The sequence below is a fragment of the Gymnoscopelus microlampas genome, assembly GCF_963454915.1.
Source record: "Gymnoscopelus microlampas genome assembly, chromosome: 1".
NCBI classification, from domain to species: domain Eukaryota; kingdom Metazoa; phylum Chordata; class Actinopteri; order Myctophiformes; family Myctophidae; genus Gymnoscopelus; species Gymnoscopelus microlampas.
The window spans coordinates 695,894-716,463 of NC_139962.1; the positions used below are offsets into that span (position 1 = coordinate 695,894).

General features: G+C 39.4%; 1 protein-coding gene across 4 annotated transcripts; it reads left to right on the forward strand.

The window, feature by feature from the left end:
- Window positions 1–3,894: 3,894 nt before the first annotated feature.
- On the forward strand, window positions 3,895–20,280 carry LOC311049537 (transcription initiation factor IIA subunit 2-like). Of its 4 annotated transcripts, XM_084063162.1 has the most exons (6): window positions 3,895–4,101; window positions 5,060–5,092; window positions 5,220–5,252; window positions 5,460–5,564; window positions 9,058–9,184; window positions 19,965–20,280. In XM_084063162.1, exons 1-6 carry the CDS (start codon window positions 4,030–4,032, stop codon window positions 19,988–19,990), a joined length of 396 nt encoding a protein of 131 aa, XP_083919288.1. In that variant the 5' UTR covers window positions 3,895–4,029; the 3' UTR covers window positions 19,991–20,280. The 4 variants fall into 4 exon arrangements, with proteins under 4 accessions (XP_083919288.1, XP_083919289.1, XP_083919290.1 ...); XM_084063163.1 differs by lacking the exon at window positions 5,060–5,092; XM_084063165.1 differs by lacking the exons at window positions 5,060–5,092; window positions 5,220–5,252 and having other exon boundaries at window positions 3,927–3,973; window positions 4,026–4,101.
- Window positions 20,281–20,570: the final 290 nt, after the last annotated feature.

Here is a 20,570-nt window from a genome sequence, read left to right on the forward strand (position 1 = left end):
TAAAAGAACACTTCCTGTTTCAACTGATGGTGAACAGAGTGAGAAGGGCGAGAGAGCGAGAGAGAGAGCGAAAGAGCGCGAGAGAGAGAGAGAGAGAGAGAGAGAGAGAGAGAGAGAGAGAGAGAGAGAGAGAGAGAGAGAGAGAGAGAGAGAGGGGGGCGGAAACATGTGTGTGAGAGATAGAGATAGAAAGAGAGAGAGAGAGAGAGAGAGAGAGAGAGAGAGAGAGAGAGAGAGAGAGAGAGAGAGAGAGAGAGAGAGAGAGAGAGAGAGAGAGAGGGGCGGAAACATGTGTGTGAGAGAGAGATAGAGAGAGAGAGAGAGAGAGAGAGAGAGGGGGCGGAAACGTGTGTGTGCATTTTCATGTTTTATTAACCCCCCCCCCCCCCCCCCCCCCCGCACAGTACACTCATTTTCAGAACACATGTTGAAGAATATCAGGTAACAGCTGGAGTAGAGGAACACATGTTGTAATGCTTTTAGAAGGCTTTATGTTGGAGGAAATGGGACTCATCACAAACAGTGAGTGTGATAGTAGAATGAGCTGTGACAAGCCTGCATGTATCTGCAGGTGGGCCCTTTACAGTTGAAATGAAAACAACTTTTAAAACATTGTTATAACAGTTTCCACACATACAGTAAATGGACATTGTAAAGCCATCATTTGCACCTAGGCCTACAGTAGGCTTTGAGTGGCGCACAGACATTAGGCAGGGCATTTTCTATCTCCCACTGAGAGGAGCAGTGAAGAAATTCATAAACAAACTATATCTCTGCTTTCAAGAACTCAACGGTTGAAACCACGCCACAGTAGGGCTGACCCAAATAACTCCAATATTCGAAGCTTCGTTCGATGGCACAAGATTCAAACTTTTTTATAAAATCGAGTAATCGGCCGTTTTTTAAATTTGTTTTTCTCCAAACATGTAGGCCTACAAATGCAAAATATAAGGTGCTTACCCGCTTGCCTCAAATGTTAACTAGGTGTCCGGAGTATTTGTGCAATGTATTAGTCCATATTTTTCAATGAAGAAGTGTTTTAATCCCGTCTGTGGACAAACGCCATTTCCCCCCAAAACTCCAGTGTCTTCCATTATTCCTGGGATTTAATTTTTTGGAAACCCTCCACCTTCCATTCAATTCAATTCAATTCAATTTTATTAAAGTGTCAGATCACAACAAGTTGTCTCAAGACACTTTACATGTAGAGAAGAGACCCGACAATCCCACCCTGAACAAGCAATTTTTGCGACAGTGGCAACGAAAAACTCCCTCTTAACTGGAAGAAACGTCAGGCAGACCCTAGGTTCTAGGGCGGGGGCCTTCTGCCTTGACCGTGTCGGGGGAAAGAGGAGAGAGAGAGGGAGAGAGAGAGAGAGAGAGAGACAGAGACAGAGACAGAGACAGAGAGAGATACAGTGCAGGTAGTAACAGTAACAATAGTAGCACATATAATAGTGTAATATATGATATATATGATAGTATAATATAGTACAGCAATAATGTGTATGTAGTATATAATGGTATAATATAAGAATATTAAGATAATATACAGTATATATAGTATAGTGGTATAGTGCAGTGTAGTAGAAATCCACGGTCGTGCTCCATGGAGAGGCCCGGTCCGCAGTCACAGTCTTGAGCCGCAGCTGGGGGTCCGTATTGACAGTCCATGGACCTGCGACGTGGGAAATAAAAGAAACTCCGGGGAGCGGGTCCCCGGTTGTAGAATTAGTGGCAGGCCTTACTAGAGCGTGAATCCGTACAGGGTTAATTACGATTGTACCATTGGGACACAAACCCACACAACCAAAGGGAGAACGAGAAGAGAGAGGACGAGAGGAGAGAGGGGGGGAGGGTGGGGAGGGGAGAGAGGATAACTATAGGGTGACTGAGTCTATACACTTCGGCTATAGGCTTTATCATAGAGAAAGGTTTTTAGTCTAGTCTTAAATATACAGAGTGTGTCTGCTTTGCGGACTGAGACTGGGAGATGGTTCCACAGCTGAGGTGCCTGAAACTTAAATGCTCTGCCTCCTGTTCTAACTTTTTTTTTTCCATAACTTCACAGTGGTAAATCCGTGCTACTTTAAGTCATACATTAATTAGAGGGGGAACGGAGCACAACATACTTGGTGTTGCATGCCATAAATAGCAGATCTACAAGCTCAACGTTGTGAGCTTGTAGATCTGCTATTTATTGCGCACGACACCGACACACAACTAGTATACTGTAGATGACCCTTTGTAGAGATTTACTTGAGTAAACCAGGTTAAAGCTTAATCCCTCTTGGTGCAACCGACCCTGAGAGTGTTTAAATGGAACCAAATGGACCCTTACAGGTCTGTGACTCTGAGAGTGTTTAAATGGAACCAAATGGACCCTTACAGGTCTGTGACTCTGAGAGTGTTTAAATGGAACCAAATGGACCCTTACAGGTCTGTGACTCTGAGAGTGTTTTAAAGGAACCAAATGGACCCTTACAGGTCTGTGACTCTGAGAGTGTTTAAATGGAACCAAATGGACGCTTACAGGTCTGTAACTCTGAGAGTGTTTAAATGGAACCAAATGGACCCTTACAGGTCTGTGACTCTGAGAGTGTTTTAAAGGAACCAAATGGACCCTTACAGGTCTGTGACTCTGAGGGTGTTTTAAAGGAACCAAATGGACCCTTACAGGTCTGTGACTCTGAGAGTGTTTAAATGGAACCAAATGGACCCTTACAGGTCTGTGACTCTGAGGGTCGGTTGCACCAAGAGGGATTAAGCTTTAACCTGGTTTAAATCAAGGTTTATCTATTAATCCAGTTGCACCAAACTTTAAACCTAGTTTCCACTAACCAGGTTTAGTTTTAAACCATCCTTTTAATCTTGGTTTTCATTTTCACAGTAAACCTGGATTAATGTTAATCCTGTTGCACCACTACTTTAAACTCCAATTTAAGTGTCAGTAAGGGATTAATTCTAAACTTGCAGTACAGGTGGTTTAACTGTAAACATGGCAGCATATATCAGATGCCTTCATGAAAACTAAAGAGTAGCTCAAAGAAAAATAAGGGACCGTCTAAACCCAGTCGAATGTTATGATAATGCTGAATTTAAAAGGCGGTACAGATTCAGCAAAGAGTCTGTAATGAGAATAATTGATAATATTGATGTTGATTGATATTGAATGATGAATAATTGTTTTTAGCGAGCGTCTCGTTAAAGCCATTATTTTTGGCTGCAGGAGATATTTATAACACGCCTGCCCACATTATCTCAAAAGTGAATAAAAAAGTAATTCTAATGATATTTGGCTCAAGAGAAGAAGTATTCCTTTTTATTTACAGCGCAAATCCAAGATGGCGGACACACAACAAAGTTTAATCCATGAAATAATCACTGTTTAAAGTTTTAATCACTGTTTAACGTTTTAATCACAGGTTAAGGATTTAAATCACAGATTTGTTAAGCAATGCTTAAAATTAAGTGGTGCAACACAACTCGAATTAAAATAAATCCTAGATCAACAAATCTTTGATTAACCCTAAACTAAGCTTTATTTAATCCCACTTGGTGCAACCGACCCTGAGAGTGTTTAAATGGAACCAAATGGACCCTTACAGGTCTGTGACTCTGAGAGTGTTTAAATGGAACCAAATGGACCCTTACAGGTCTGTAACTCTGAGAGTGTTTAAATGGACCCACTGATCTTAAAACTACGTTTAACTGACTCTGTTCTAGTCTCTTATTTTAGGCTTGTTTTCATAGACCTGGCCCCTTGATTCTCTCACAGCATCTGGCAACCCGGAACACAGATATCTGGCAACCCTGAACGCAACGTGACTCAAACGGTTCACTTTGGCCCTCGTGTTGCTCCGTAGTTCTTCTGCGGCTGCGCTGTGTGAACCGGAAGAACAACAAACATCGTCGCTTCGTGTTGTATTCTTATTAATCATCATATCTTCTCCAGGAGGAAGGCCTATCAGCTGTATTATTAGTCATCAGGAGGAAGGCCTATCAGCTGTATTATTAGTCATCAGGAGGATGGCCTATCAGCTGTACAGAAACACCACTCTAGGAAACAGTCTGCAAGAGAGTCTGGACGAGCTCATCCAGGTACTACACACACACTGGTGACCCGTAGAATCCTGTTACCTCCCACCGAGGAGCTGTTGATGTTTACCGCAGCGTCACTCAGTGCGATGGGTCACCGATCTCTGTGTAACACCAGGCTAGACGGTCGCACAATGCTGTGAAACCTCATTATGTAGATCTACAAGCTGTGAGCAGCTTGTAGATCTGCTGTTTTCACCGCTTTAGTGCGATGTTGTTGTGGTGAAGCAGGACTTTATTTATTTAGGATAAAAAACAAACAACTTCAAACATAATACAGAGAAGAGCGTTACACCGCTACTGGTGACCCGTAGAATCCTGTACTCCCCAGCGCGGAGCTGTTATTGTTTACAACGACAAACGTCACTCAGTTCTATGGGTCACCGATTGCAGCGTAACACCAACATGGTCTCAACAGTGTTAGCTGGTAGCTACTGTTAGCTACTGTTAGCTACTGTTAGCTGAGTGTTATGGTTTTAAAACTACTTTACTGTGTGTGTGTGTGTGTGTGTGTGTGTGTGTGTGTGTGTGTGTGTGTGTGAGACACCCTGTCTCGCCTGTCTGCTTGTTTCTCTCTGAAAACCTGGCAACCTTGGTCAGCAGCTAAATGAGGAATATTTTATATTCTGTTTTTATTTTTTAACATCAGATCTACAAGCTCACACTGTGCCACATTGTGAGCTTGTAGATCTGATATTATAGGATAATGTTATGAATGTTGAGCTTCATTCATTCATACATTTATTTAAATATTCATTGATAAACATTCATTCATTGTTGAGTTATTGTTGTACATTTATTGATCTAGGAATGGTTCATAGATTCTATTATTATTATTATTATTATTTATATTATTATTATTATTATTTTTATACATTCTGACTGTTTATGAATAACCAAGCATTTCTATTCACACTGAAGACTATAAAAATATTATATTATTATTATTATTATATTTGAGACTCAACAGATAACTCCTCAACTAGCTCTACAGGTTTTATTATATTTATTATAATTATTATTATATTTATTATGTTTCAGACTCAACAGATAACTCCTCAACTAGCTCTACAGGTTTTATTATATTTATTATAATTATTATTATATTTATTATGTTTCAGACTCAACAGATAACTCCTCAACTAGCTCTACAGGTGTTATTATATTTATTATAATTATTATTATATTTATTATGTTTCAGACTCAACAGATAACTCCTCAACTAGCTCTACAGGTGTTATTATATTTATTATAATTATTATTATATTTATTATGTTTCAGACTCAACAGATAACTCCTCAACTAGCTCTACAGGTGTTATTATATTTATTATAATTATTATTATATTTATTATGTTTCAGACTCAACAGATAACTCCTCAACTAGCTCTACAGGTTTTATTACAGTTTGATAAAGCCATCAACACAGCTCTGGCCAACCGGGTTAGAAACCGAGTCAACTTCAGGGTGAGTAGAAGCTCTATTCTACTGTTTAATATACTTATCATATGATATTATATAACATAATATAACTATTATACTGTTTAATATACTTATCATATAATATTATATAACATAACATAACTATTATACTGTTTAATATACTTATCATATAATATTATATAACATAACATAACTATTATACTGTTTAATATACTTATCATATAATATTATATAACATAACATAACTATTATACTGTTTAATATACTTATCATATAATATTATATAACATAACATAACTATTATACTGTTTAATATACTTATCATATAATATTATATAACATAACATAACTATTATACTGTTTAATATACTTATCATATAATATTATATAACATAACATAACTATTATACTGTTTAATATACTTATCATATAATATTATATAACATAACATAACTATTATACTGTTTAATATACTTATCATATAATATTATATAACATAACATAACTTCAGGGTGAGTAGAAGCACTATTCTACTATAATGTATATGTACTTTATGTATATATTGTATCAATCTGGGAACCCATCGCCAAATAAAAAGGAAAAACAGCGCCCTCTGTTGTTTTTTACTCTTTCACTTAGCTCTGGGACAAGCTGAATGGAGCACCCGTGCGCAAGGAAACCGGGGTTTTGGTCTGCCTTCAGCCTTTCACTTCCGGTTGGTGCGACTATGTTTTAATTCCCACTAACAATACTTCTACACAGAACACTAACACCACTTCTCCCAGAGAACATGGATGGTGTTGGTTATAAACCCACTTGTTTCTATGATGAAAGAGCAAGTTAAAATGTGAATATCTTTCCGTGGTTTTGTCTGCTCCGAGGACGCTATTGTTAAATGAGTTTCGGTTTGTTTTCAGTGGGAAGGGAGAGCATAGACAGTAAATCCCGCCCACTACATTTGATTGGGCAAAGCGCGGCCTGCTTCCTGATCTGAAGGCACGCCCACTTGTAAGCTAACGCGCACACGTTCTGAACGGGGCTCTGGACAGATTTAGTAGCGTAGCTCTGAATCTGTTCTTGAGAGATTAATATTGTGTAGACGAGGGGTTCTCAAACCTCTTTATATCACGACAGTCACGACCCCATATTACGAGGGACATTTCTTGGCGACCCCATCAGGTACAGGTCACAGTGATTCAGTGAATTAGTTTTCTTGTAATCTCTCAAGAACAGATTCTGCTCTCCGCTTGAATCTGTCGGGGGGTTCGTCTGCTTGAATCTGTCGGGGGGTTCGTCATATCGCGTACGCACTGGCCCACAAGTGGGCGTGCCTTCAGATCAGGAAGCAGGCCGCGCTTTACCCAATCAAATGTAGTGGGCGGGATTTACGTGTGTGCCGATCCTTCCCCACTAGAAACAAACCGAAACTCATTTAACAATAGCGTCCTCGGAGCAGACAAAACCACAGAAAGATGTTCACATTTTAACTTGCTCTTTCATCATAGAAACAAGTGGGCTTATAACCAAAACCATCCATGTTCTCTGGGAGAAGTGGTGTTAGTGTTCTGTGTAGAAATATTGTTAGTGGGAATTAAAACATAGTTGCACCACCGGAAGTGAAAGGCTGAAGGAAAACAAAAACCCTGGTTTCCTTGCGCACGGGTGCTCCGTTTAGCTCCCCCCAGAGCTAAGTGAAATAGTAAAAAACAGCAGAGGGCGCTGTTTTTCCTTTTTTTTTTGGCGATGGGTTCCCAGATTGGTTTTCTTGCGACACAAGTCAGAAGAAGTGGTCTCAGATAACTCAGGGTAACTGGTGGGACTGGTGGCACATTTTCACGTTTGCACGTTCCAACTAAGAGCACACACTTTGGAGCCGAGTTGCCAACTTGCCGATGTAAACAGGAAATGCACCGGATCCAGCAAGCATCGGGTTAAATGATTACATTATTGTCTCCACCAGGCCGAAAGGCATGGCGAGAGAGAGTATGTTTTGCACCCTGTCCGTCCATCCGTCCGTCCGTGTGTCCTGTCCGTCCGTTACCACCTAATCAATGACACCGTTGGCCCGGTCGCTGTGAAACTATGCACACACACTCCCTGTGCATGGGCCTGTTATAGCGCCACCAGGAGGCCAATTTGTGCAAAACCCATTTTTGGGTGGTGCAGCCGCCCCTATATGTGAGGTTGGGACATTGACATTTGCTGCACTGTGATTGGCCACCCATTTGTACCCCCCTAACCCTGCACTGTGATTGGCCACCCAGTGTACACCCCTAACCCCTACACATTCAATGCAAATCTATACTTTTCTTTAAGTGAGCTTCCGTCACTGTGATGACCACTAGCTGCACTGTGATTGGCTGACTCTATTCAGCACTGTGATTGGCTAGCGAGACACATGACACATGTGCATAGTCCTATAAATAGGATTATGCACTTAAAAAAAACACATTTATGTTTTTTTAAGTGAGTCATGGGTCTGTGATGACCACACCACCCACTTCACACTGGGTGTGATTTTATTCATATTACTCCTACAGATTATGTCCAAACGTCATGCAAATCGGTACGCAGTATCTCTATAGTCATGTGATCAACACGGATCTGTCCCATTTCCCATATTCCATCCTCATTGGCTAATATAAGGTTGGCTTCCAAAGTTTGCAGGATTGGTCAGTTTTGAACAAAATGCCTCACATCATGAACGCAGTGTGCGATTTCCGTGAAATCTCAGACACACATTCCCACTAGACCGAGAAAGAAATGCCACCCTTTTCACATTGGCCTGTTATAGCGCCACCAGCAGGTCTAATTTAGCAAAACACATTTTTGCAACAAAATGCCTCAAATCATGAATGCTGTGTCCGATTGCCGTGAAAGACCTAAGAAGGAATGGCACCCTTTTATGATCTTATAGTTTACTGAGACACTACACTGTCTCTCTGTATTCTATGATCCTATAGTTTACTGAGACACTACACTGTCTCTCTGTATTCTATGATCCTATAGTTTACTGAGACACTACACTGTCTCTCTGTATTCTATGATCCTATAGTTTACTGAGACACTACACTGTCTCTCTGTATTCTATGATCCTATAGTTTACTGAGACACTACACTGTCTCTCTGTATTCTATGATCCTATAGTTTACTGAGACACTACACTGTCTCTCTGTATTCTATGATCCTATAGTTTACTGAGACACTACACTGTGTCTCTGTATTCTATGATCCTATAGTTTACTGAGACACTACACTGTCTCTGTATTCTATGATCCTATAGTTTACTGACACACTACACTGTCTCTCTGTATTCTATGATCCTATAGTTTACTGAGACACTACACTGTCTCTCTGTATTCTATGATCCTATAGTTTACTGAGACACTACACTGTCTCTCTGTATTGTATGATCCTATAGTTTACTGAGACACTACACTGTCTCTGTATTCTATGATCCTTACTATGGTCTAGTAATAATAATATAATAACATGTAGTTCTCATTGCCTCCACCAGGGGTCTCTCAACACCTACAGATTCTGTGACAACGTTTGGACGTTTGTTCTCAACGATGTGGAGTTCAGAGAGGTCACTGACCTCGTCAAGGTGGACAAGGTCAAGATCGTAGCCTGTGATGGAAAGAGTAAGACCTGTCTGTCTGTCTGTCTGTCTGTCTGTCTGTCTGTCTGTCTGTCTGTCTGTCTGTATTTTTTCAAGCAAACATGTTTTACTCAAATATGTACTTTTGGGGGTCCCTGGATCAAAAATATTTTGGTGGTGGTCCATGACATGAATCAAATTTTCATGATTTTTCAAAAATAGCCAAAGAAATCTAAAATGACTTTCCTGGCTTATAGACGCCTTAACAGACGACGTCACACTGATACGAAACAGTATGCGCGCGCAGGTCGGCAGCAAAAGAACCCCACCGCTCATAAGATGTAAAAGTGGTCACAGCCTCACGTGTAAAAATGCATCCCATCAAACTTTCAGATGCTGTTTTTCTCCCAGTGTGGAGGAAGAATGCTTAGGATTTTTACTGTGATCTCTCGCTCTTGAAATATATAATCCTTGGTTTCTGTTGTGTGTAAACACAATAATAACAATTCAAAGCAGTTGTCCTCAAAACTCCACCTCCAGTGGAAGAACAGAGGGAGCGCTCTATGATCATGGCGCCAGAACCTGCTTGGCTCGCACAGCTGCAGCCCGTCAAGACTAATTTATGCTCCGTCCCGCGAAGGTGTCGCGCGCAGAGCCTAACGGCCGAGAATAGCAGATCTCCAAGCTCACAGCGGTCGCATCCGTGACGCGGTTGTGAGCTTGTATGTCAGCTGTTCTCGTTGCGCAATACCGTTACGCGATGAAGTATATATGTGTCGCCAGGGCGCACCCCACTAGCCTACACACAGAGGAGGTTGAATGAACTGAAACAAGCTCACCCTAAAACAGCAGGTTTGGGGATCTGTTGGGAATTGATTACATGAAACAGTCACCTGTGCGTCCAGTCCCAATGTTTGTAAACAAATAATTGGTCTATAGGCTAGTGACAATGGCCCCCAAAAATGTAGATACCTCTACCGGAGGTAGGACCAAACACAACCTTGTTCTTCCTCATCTCTAAGGTCTCCCATACATGACATGGATTCTTGTATAACAATGTTTTACTGCAAAAGTGGTGAAATTGATATATAAAGTTATACACCCCAAACAGAAAAATAAAGCCTGTCCGTCTGGGGGTTGAGGCATAAAAACTAATTTAGATTCACATTGGAAGCTCTGACAGGTTTAAAACTTGGCATAAATGAAGTCAGGATATCTACATTCTACATTCTAGATGAGAATCTAGAATGTAGATTCTCACTCTACATTCTAGATCAGACTGAATGTCAATAACTGAAAGAATAAATGTAAATAGGAGATTTGAACACATACCTACAATAGGCGGAAATGTAAATCTATGTAGAATGTTCTCTTTACGTTGTAGTGACTCTGACATGGATTGTCATAGCAGGACATATGGTGTCTTGTTTGAAAGGTGTGGTTCTACTGAATCCAGCAATATCAATTGTGTAAAAGTAGCTTTAATACTCATAGAGTTATGTCACTAAACGTCTATGGTGTCCCAAATGGGGAAAACATGAAACAGTCCTAATGTAATCTACAGTATCACACAGATTATTGTCTCCGCCAGGAGACTATGTTTTCACTTTCCGTCCCCCCCCCCCTCGGCCAAGCTAACATTGGTCAAGCCTCACTTGACACGTGACAATACGTTGAAAGAGTGTGCTCTGATTGGCTAGTGAGACGCATGACGTATAGCGGCCTATAAATAGATGTGTCACTTTGAAAGAGTCTTGGTCTCTTTCAAAGTGAGGTAAGACAGGAATAATCACCAAATGGCTGAGAAATGGCGGAGCAATACAACATGTAGACACACTGGTGTCATCACAATACGTAATATAAATAGCTTAGACAGGATTAATCAAGAACAGTACATTCCAGTACAAACTGATATCACAGTTGATGACAGTTGATAGCACGGTTCTGCTGGCGGAGACTTGTGCTCCGAGGAGCACATTTTCTAGTTTTATTTTCAATTCACTGATCAAGGGTGGAAAAATAATAACAAATGCCCTTGAATGGAAGATCCCTACAATGTATGAAATGTCCATAAGTTGAGAAATTTTAGTAAAATATGTATAAAATATAATGCAACTTCAACAATAGTGCAGAGAGAGAAATGCAGGTCTACAGTACAACTACTAACAAGTATTTAGCAAACCTGACTGAGGGAAACCAAGCTCCACCCGTTTGATGCTCAAAGTTATCCTCATAACAGCAAGTCATTCATTTCTGTAGAGTTTATATCATTTAACATATTAGGTTACAGGTTATACTGTAGTAGTTATAGTGCATCGTATTGCCTACATGGGCGTCTTCATAAACTCATAGGTAAATCATTGAAACAATATTGAAGTGTGTCTTTCTCTTTTTTGTGTGTTTTGGTTTACCAGAATGGAGTGTGATGAACACATATTGGATCCACATCGTTGTATCATCTGTGTTAAACGTTTAGAAAAAGTAAAGAAACCATCCATAGCAGCCCACAGCAGAAGGCCTTCAATGCATACTAAATGTTCCCCAACAGACAGATACAGATCATACACTTTCCTTCAAAAATAAAGATATCATATCATGTATCATGTAGAGCACCAGTCTCATCAAGAAGACTGAGTAGGGTTGATGTTTAACATACAGAAAGATTTGTGGGAAGGCCAGTACAAAACCAGAACATCTGACATTAAGACTGGTACAGGTACACAGGGCCGGCTTAAGCCTTCGTGGTGCCCGGTGCTTGTACCCAGTCGAAAGAAAATGGCGCTTCAGCGGCGCGTTTCACTGTTTTAGCGCTCCTTCAGCTGCCGCTGCTGCTAAAGTTTGCCGCCTTTCGGCGAACTTGCTGTCTTCTTTCACCTTTTGTACATTAAACAATGTTGTATCAAACCTACTCAAGTCTTCTTGATGAGACTGGTGCAGGCCTGCTCTAACCTCAACATTTGCGAACTGCTCATTAGTGTTACTTACTGGAGTAGTTTACTGCATGATACATGATAAGGTATACTACCTTTATGTGTTAAAGAAAGTGTATTGTCTGTATATGGAGACAGGGTTTCATGAACATCAACATTTAGTATGTATTAACCCATTGAGACCTGAAGCCGATTCTACATGTCTCCTAAATCCCAACAGTTTTCTGAAAAGCTTATATTTCTATATCAGTGGTGTTCAATCTTTTTCATGTCAAGGACCCCCAAAATGATATGTATTTAGCCGCGGACCCCCATCAAAATATTTTGTTCCAGAGACCCCCCAGAAGCAAAGGTTTGAGTTAAAAAATGTTCGCTTGAAAATATATATGTATTCAAAGATTTGCACACATTTTCACGATTTTTCAAAAATAGCAGATCTACAAGCTCATAGCGCGGCACTGGTGCCGCGCTATGAGCTTGTAGATCTGCTATTTTTGAATAGCCCAAAGTGTAAAATAATGCTTTCTTAGCTCAAATCTAAAAATGACACGGTTCCAGGTCCCAATGGGTTAAAGGTCTTCTGCTGAGGGCTTTTTGACATATGGATGGATATATCCTTTTTTCTAAATGTTTACCACAGACGATACAACGATTTGGATCCAATGTTGGTACAGAAAACAGATACACTTCAGCATGTTTGCAGTACATATGTTGTACGTACACTATTATTAGGCTCTGTACAGTAACCACATTGTTACCAGGTATCTGTTCTGGTGAAACAGAATCAGGGTGCTGTCAATGTAGGCTACTGGACAGGCTCTGTTACTCTTAGGCCTGTCCCCGACTAAGGATTTGTTTAGTCAAATCTAATTGGCGACTAATTAAAAAAAAAAAAAAAAAAAAAAAAAAAAAATATATATATATATATATATATATATATATTTTTTTTTTTTGGGGCCAAAATACATTTTATTTCAAAGGGCCAAGTCTAAACAGTTTGTTTTGTGTCTCCAGCAGAGTTTCTAGTGTCTCTATCTCTCTCTGGAAGAGGTTGCACATGAACTCTGCAGCCGCACTGAGGCGCTCCAACACAAACAATACCAATACAAAGACGAGGAAGAATAAAGTGGAAGTTACGTGTGGTTGCAGGTTTAGACATGGCCAAAAAGCAATTTATAACATTTTGTTTTCGACTAGATTCGACTAAGAGACACGCAGTCGACTCGGACCCCCCTCGACTAACCAGTCGACTAGTCGACTTAGTCGAGGTCAGGCCTAGTTACACTAAATGTAACTTTAAGTTTAAGGGCGGCGTACACTTAGATTGGTGAAGCAATAGGGAGCGGCGTGGGCTCCCAGCGCTGGGTTTGGATCCGCCCCCATAGACCTCGGAAAGCCTGCGTTCCCCCAGCCTACTCTCCAGCTAGCTGATTAGATAGACTTGATTTGGCAAGGTTTGATTGATTGATTGATGTACGTTATTTAGTAAGACATGAGAACAACAGTACATGGAAGTACAAATTCACAATACAAGGTCTACTAAACTGGAAGACTCATTAAGCACTGAGCTTGTTTAAGATGAGATCCCCATGCACACACATCATGATGACATATAAGAGACAGACAGATATACACACTACTATACATATAAGAGACACACATATACACACTACTATACATATAAGAGACAGACACATATACACACTACTATACATATAAGAGACATACAGATATACACACTACTATACATATAAGAGACAGACACATATACACACTACTATACATATAAGAGACACACACATATACACACTCCTATACATATAAGAGACAGACACATATACACACTACTATACATATAAGAGACAGACACATATACACACTACTATACATATAAGAGACACACACATATACACACTACTATACATATAAGAGACAGACATATATACACACTACTATACATATAAGAGACACACAGATATACACACTACTATACATATAAGAGACAGACACATATACACACTACTATACATATAAGAGACAGACACATATACACACTACTATACATATAAGAGACAGACAGATATGCACACTACTATACATATAAGAGACATACACATATACACACTACTATACATATAAGAGACAGACACATATACACACTACTATACATATAAGAGACAGACAGATATACACACTACTATACATATAAGAGACAGACACATATACACACTACTATACATATAAGAGACAGACACATATACACACTACTATACATATAAGAGACAGACACATATACACACTACTATACATATAAGAGACAGACACATATACACACTACTATACATATAAGAGACAGACACATATACACACTACTATACATATAAGAGACAGACAGTTATACACACTACTATACATATAAGAGACAGACAGTTATACACACTACTATACATATAAGAGACAGACACATATACACACTACTATACATATAAGAGACAGACACATATACACACTACTATACATATAAGAGACATACACATATACACACTACTATACATATAAGAGACAGACACATATACACACTACTATACATATAAGAGACAGATAGATATACACACTACTATACATATAAGAGACAGACACATATACACACTACTATACATATAAGAGACATACACATATACACACTACTATACATATAAGAGACAGACACATATACACACTACTATACATATAAGAGACAGATAGATATACACACTACTATACATATAAGAGACAGACACATATACACACTACTATACATATAAGAGACAGACACATATACACACTACTATACATATAAGAGACAGACACATATACACACTACTATACATATAAGAGACAGACACATATACACACTACTATACATACAAGAGACAGATAGATATACACACTACTATACATATAAGAGACAGACACATATACACACTACTATACATATAAGAGACAGACATATATACACTACTATACATATAAGAGACAGACACATATACACACTACTATACATATAAGAGACAGATAGATATACACACTACTATACATATAAGAGACAGACACATATACACACTACTATACATATAAGAGACAGACACATATACACACTACTATACATATAAGAGACAGACACATATACACACTACTATACATATAAGAGACATACACATATACACACTACTATACATATAAGAGACAGACACATATACACACTACTATACATATAAGAGACAGACACATATACACACTACTATACATATAAGAGACAGATAGATATACACACTACTATACATATAAGAGACAGATAGATATACACACTACTATACATATAAGAGACAGACACATATACACACTACTATACATATAAGAGACAGATAGATATACACACTACTATACATATAAGAGACAGACACATATACACACTACTATAGAATGTCATACAATCATTTTACAGGTTACTGGTATGAAGTGTGAGAAATATGTACAAAAGAAGAAAGAGAGAAGGGGGGGGGGGTAGGGGGGTAGATTAGGTTAGGACATGGGGTAGGTTAGGACTTAGACAGCCTCCTGAAGGTGTATCTTTAGGGCAGTTTTGAAAGAGAGTAGGGTTTTACACTCCTTTACTCCTTTTGGTAGGGCATTCCACATTTTTGATGAATAGCATGAGAACGAGTTAATTCCCTTTGTTGAGCCAAAAAAAGGTTGGACAAGGTTTGTGGAGCTGCCTCTGGTGTTATGATCATGGACTTCATTAACATTTTGGAAGTATTTTGACAAATACAGGGGGATCCCAATGTTGTGGTGTATCTTGAAGACCAGGCCCATAGCAAGTTGCTGTACTCTGTCCTCAACCCTAAGCCATCCAATCCTAGCAAAATGATCAGGGGTTAGATGGGTTTTGTGATTGAGGCCAAGAAGTAGCCTTACTAGTTTGTTTTGGGATGTTTGGAGCCTTGTTTTTAAGGCCTTGGAGGTGTTGTGTGATACCATGAGGAGCATGCATAATCATAATGACCTTGTATGAGGGCCCCTACAAGAATCTTCAGAGTATTCTTACTGACTAGACGATCAATCTTCCACAAATAGCGTGTTGTTTTGTGGACCTTGTTTTGTGGTCCTTCTCATCTTTTCACATGCCAAAATATCTACAATGATTTACCTATCAGTCTATGTAGAAGTCCATGTAGGCAATATGATATACTATAGTATAACCTGTAACCAAATATGTGAAATGATATAAACTCTATACAGAAGTGAATGACTTGCTGTTATGAGCATCAAATGGGTCTACTGCAGACCTGCATTTCTCTCTGCACTATCGCTGAAGTTGCATTATATTTTCAAATGTTCTCAACTTATGGACATTTCATACATTGTAGGGACTTTCCACTCAAGTGAATTTGTTAATATGTTCCAACCTTTCATCAGTGAATTGAAAATAAAACTAATCTTAGTGACATACAGTACAGTAACCCCATGAGTATTAAAGCTACTTTTACACAATTGATATTGCTGGATTCAGAAAAAAATATTAAAATATTATATATTCAAACATTGCAAATCTTTGAATATATATATATTTTTAACATTTGTAACTCAAATCTTTACTTCTGGAGGTTCCTGGAACAACATATTTTACAAATGTTCGCTTCAAAAAAAAATCAAACTATTGCTTTTGATTTTTCAAAAATAGCAGATCTACAAGCTCACAGCGTGCCACTGGGTGCCGCACTGTGAGCTTGTAGATCTGCTATTTTTGAATAGCCAAAGAAATCTAAAATGACACGAATGTGTTCCCAGATTGAATGAGTTCAAACATGAGCAGCTTTAAGATTTAGTTTAGCCCGTAGCCCTACTTATTATTACAGTAAATGAACAGATTTAAGGTGCTTATTATTACAGTAAATGAACAGATTTAAGGTGCTTATTATTACAGTAAGTGAACAGATTTAAGGTGCTTATTATTACAGTAAATGAACAGATTTAAGGTGCTTATTATTACAGTAAATGAACAGATTTAAGGTGCTTATTATTACAGTAAAGGAACAGATTTAAGGTGCTTATTATTACAGTAAAGGAACAGATTTAAGGTGCTTATTATTACAGTAAATGAACAGATTTAAGGTGCTTATTATTACAGTAAATGAACAGATTTAAGGTGCTTATTATTACAGTAAATGAACAGATTTAAGGTGCTTATTATTACAGTAAATGAACAGATTTAAGGTGCTTATTATTACAGTAAAGGAACAGATTTAAGGTGCTTATTATTACAGTAAATGAACAGATTTAAGGTGCTTATTATTACAGTAAATGAACAGATTTAAGGTGCTTATTATTACAGTAAATGAACAGATTTAAGGTGCTTACTATTACTATAAGTGGGTGGCGGTCAGGCCTCGGAGTCAGGTCAGGTTATTGTGGGTCAGCCATGCTGATGGAATATGAAGATGATTGATCTTGATCACATGGCTACAGAGATAACGTGTGATGTTTAATAGGGCAAAGTTCAGAGGGTGGCGTTTGTTCCTCAACGTAGTGTGAACGTTGAGTCAGAATGTGTGTGCAAAGTTTCACCGCAATCGGACGCTGCGTTCATGATTTGATGCGTTTTGTTCAACCTGTAGCATGTGTGTATATATATATAGCATCTCAATCAGCAGGTTGGCCATCTTTGGCCTGTTAGGAACAGCCCCCACCGCACCCAGCTCCAGCATATTATATAAATGGTAAAATAAAATGGTTAATGGTGCATTTATGTAGTGCTTTTATCCAAAGCGCTTTACATAGATTGTGCGTTACATTCACACATTCACACCAAGGGGCAAGGCTTGGATATTTACGATGAGGCCAACACGGAAGCTTATGAATGGCCAGAGTGAGGCACTGTTTTACCCTGCGCCGACCTGCAGTGTCAGAAAGAATTTATTTTAACGCAAGTGAATGGGTTTTTGACAAACTTTAGACTAGATTTTCTTACCGTAATAAAAATTGTCATAAATTCTATATGCTTCCAGTCGCTAGTTTAAAGTCTCCTTTCAATCATCATGATATGCGTTTTGCTAAATTATGGTCCCATTTATTCTAAAATTGACGATAAAGTAGGCTATGCTCCAGGAGGGGCGGGACGATTTGATTGACAACCTACACAACCAATAGCATTCATTCCCCGCCCTGCTCTTGATTGACAAGCTACCCAACCAATAGCATTTTTGGGGGTTGTTTTCCGGTTCGCTGGTCACGTGTCTGGTCTCAACCAATAGCGTCTGAGTTCCGGCGTGGCCAACTGTATATATTAACGATGGAGGATGCACGTTTCTGAACTATCGGCTTCATTTTCGTTCTGTAGAAAGCAGGGGAGTGGCATTGTCCATTCCTTTTTTACAGTCTATGGTTCACACACACGTTCACACACACGTTCATACACCGATGAAACCATGCAAGGCACCAACCTGCTCATCAGGAGCAGTTAGGGGTTCAGTGTCTTGCTCAAGGACACTTCTACACTAACTCTTGGGGAGCCTGGGATCGAACTGGGAACCTTTTGGTTCCTAGTTCACCCTACCCCTGAGCCACTGCCGCCCCGCGTGGCTATATGGGCTAGGGATGCAAATTATCGATGACTTAATTAATTGATAGTTCATGACCTCATCGATCGAGTAATTGATAAGCAGTGTCTTTAGGACCAAAAGGACAATTCTTGTCTGCAACCGAAAATGAGTGCAGAGACATAACTGTCTCGATGTATATAAAATTGACGAGGGTCAACGAGCATCAGCTGGACACAGACACACCTCTCCTCTGCAGGGCTCTATCAAACAATGTGAACACATTGGGAATATAACCATGGAGTGCCAAAACCATATATATACGTTTTTTGAAAAAATATATTTTTTGGAAAAAAAAATGAAAAAAAATTCAAACATCTTTTTGTTTTTTTTGTTTTCCTTCACAGCACCAGGAGATATCATTTTCCAAAAATTTAGACTCCAATCCACTTCCTGGTTAACTTATGACTTCAAAAGCCTGTATCTCGGCTCCTAAAAAATGGTCAAAAATCCTGGCACTCAGTGTACTCTGTTTTAAAAAAAACTTGGCACCCCATGTGTTAATAACCAGGGGTGCACATAACTTTTTAGGTCTGGTACGCAGAAGAGCACCTGGACATGTGACTTGGTGCGTATGGCGCCCGTCCCGTTTTGTCAACGGGGGGGGGGGGGGTTCAGCCCGGACAGTTTTGTCAACGGGGGGGGGGGGGGGGTTCAGCACGGTGCCCACCGGACAGTTTTGTCAACGGGGGGGCGAGAAAAAAAGGACGCTCTGCTTCTAAATTCCGCCGATTTTCGCCGTTTTTTTTTTTCTCACGCTGTTAGATAAAGCCCCCAAGGTTGGTGCCCTGTGCTGCTGCGATGATTTTATCCGCCAGATTGGGACGTTCACGGCATATTTTGCACCATTACGGTGCGTTCATCATCGGTGACGAGTGCCTCTAACAGCCGCTGCTGGCTGCGTGCACGCAGCGACGCAATGCGAGGCGATGCGAGGCGACGCGAGTCATATATCTCTACCCCTGTGCCTAATGGCTGTAATGGGGCCGACGGGTGCTTTAGAGTGATTGTGTGAGTGTGGCTTCGGGAAGTAAATTCCTAGCCTCGATCTCCAGGCTTTTATTTTTTATTTTTGCTAAAAAATAAAAGCTTGGAAATTCCTGTCCCAGCTGTTGGTGCGCAAAAGCGCCTCGCGTCGCCTGATGTGGTGCGCATTTTTTATTTTGGGTGCGCATGCGCACCTGCGCACCAGTTATGTGCACCCCTGTTAATAACCATAATATTTTTTTTTCTTCTTTTTTTTCCCTGTTTTTAGACACGGGTTCGAATGCAGCAGAATGAAGCTGATTCTACCGAAGAAGACACTGCCAGACAGGACTGTATACTTTATCACATACACGACTGTATATAATCTATCATTTATTACAGTAATATTTCTCTGAATGAAACCAGTCTGTGTGTAAATACAATGTGAAACGACTGCAGATGGAATCAACCAATCAAGGCCTTGGGGGATTGCATGAACTTTTTATTTTTCTCTTTTTCTCTTTTTTTTTACAACCATATCAGAGTCATTTCATAGGATGAAGTTTAGAGTTTTATTCACAGGTTGTTTAAGTTAATAAAATGTTTAAAACGCACAACAGCTCCTGATGTTTTATTGTTTTTGAAGAGTTGTACTGATATCGATATGTCGCCTAAAATAATATCTGCTATCGTTTAGGCTTTGGATCTTTAGGATTTTAAAGATTCCCATTAAAGGGATAGTTCACCCCAAAAAAACAAAAACAAATCTATGGATTAGTCACCCCACCCCGACAACTAAAAATGGGATTGGTCTTCAAAATCGTAAATGCAGATTTGCCCGAAATGCCCCCTATACCCGCATATCTGTATAAATACCTCCAAAACGTTAGTGACA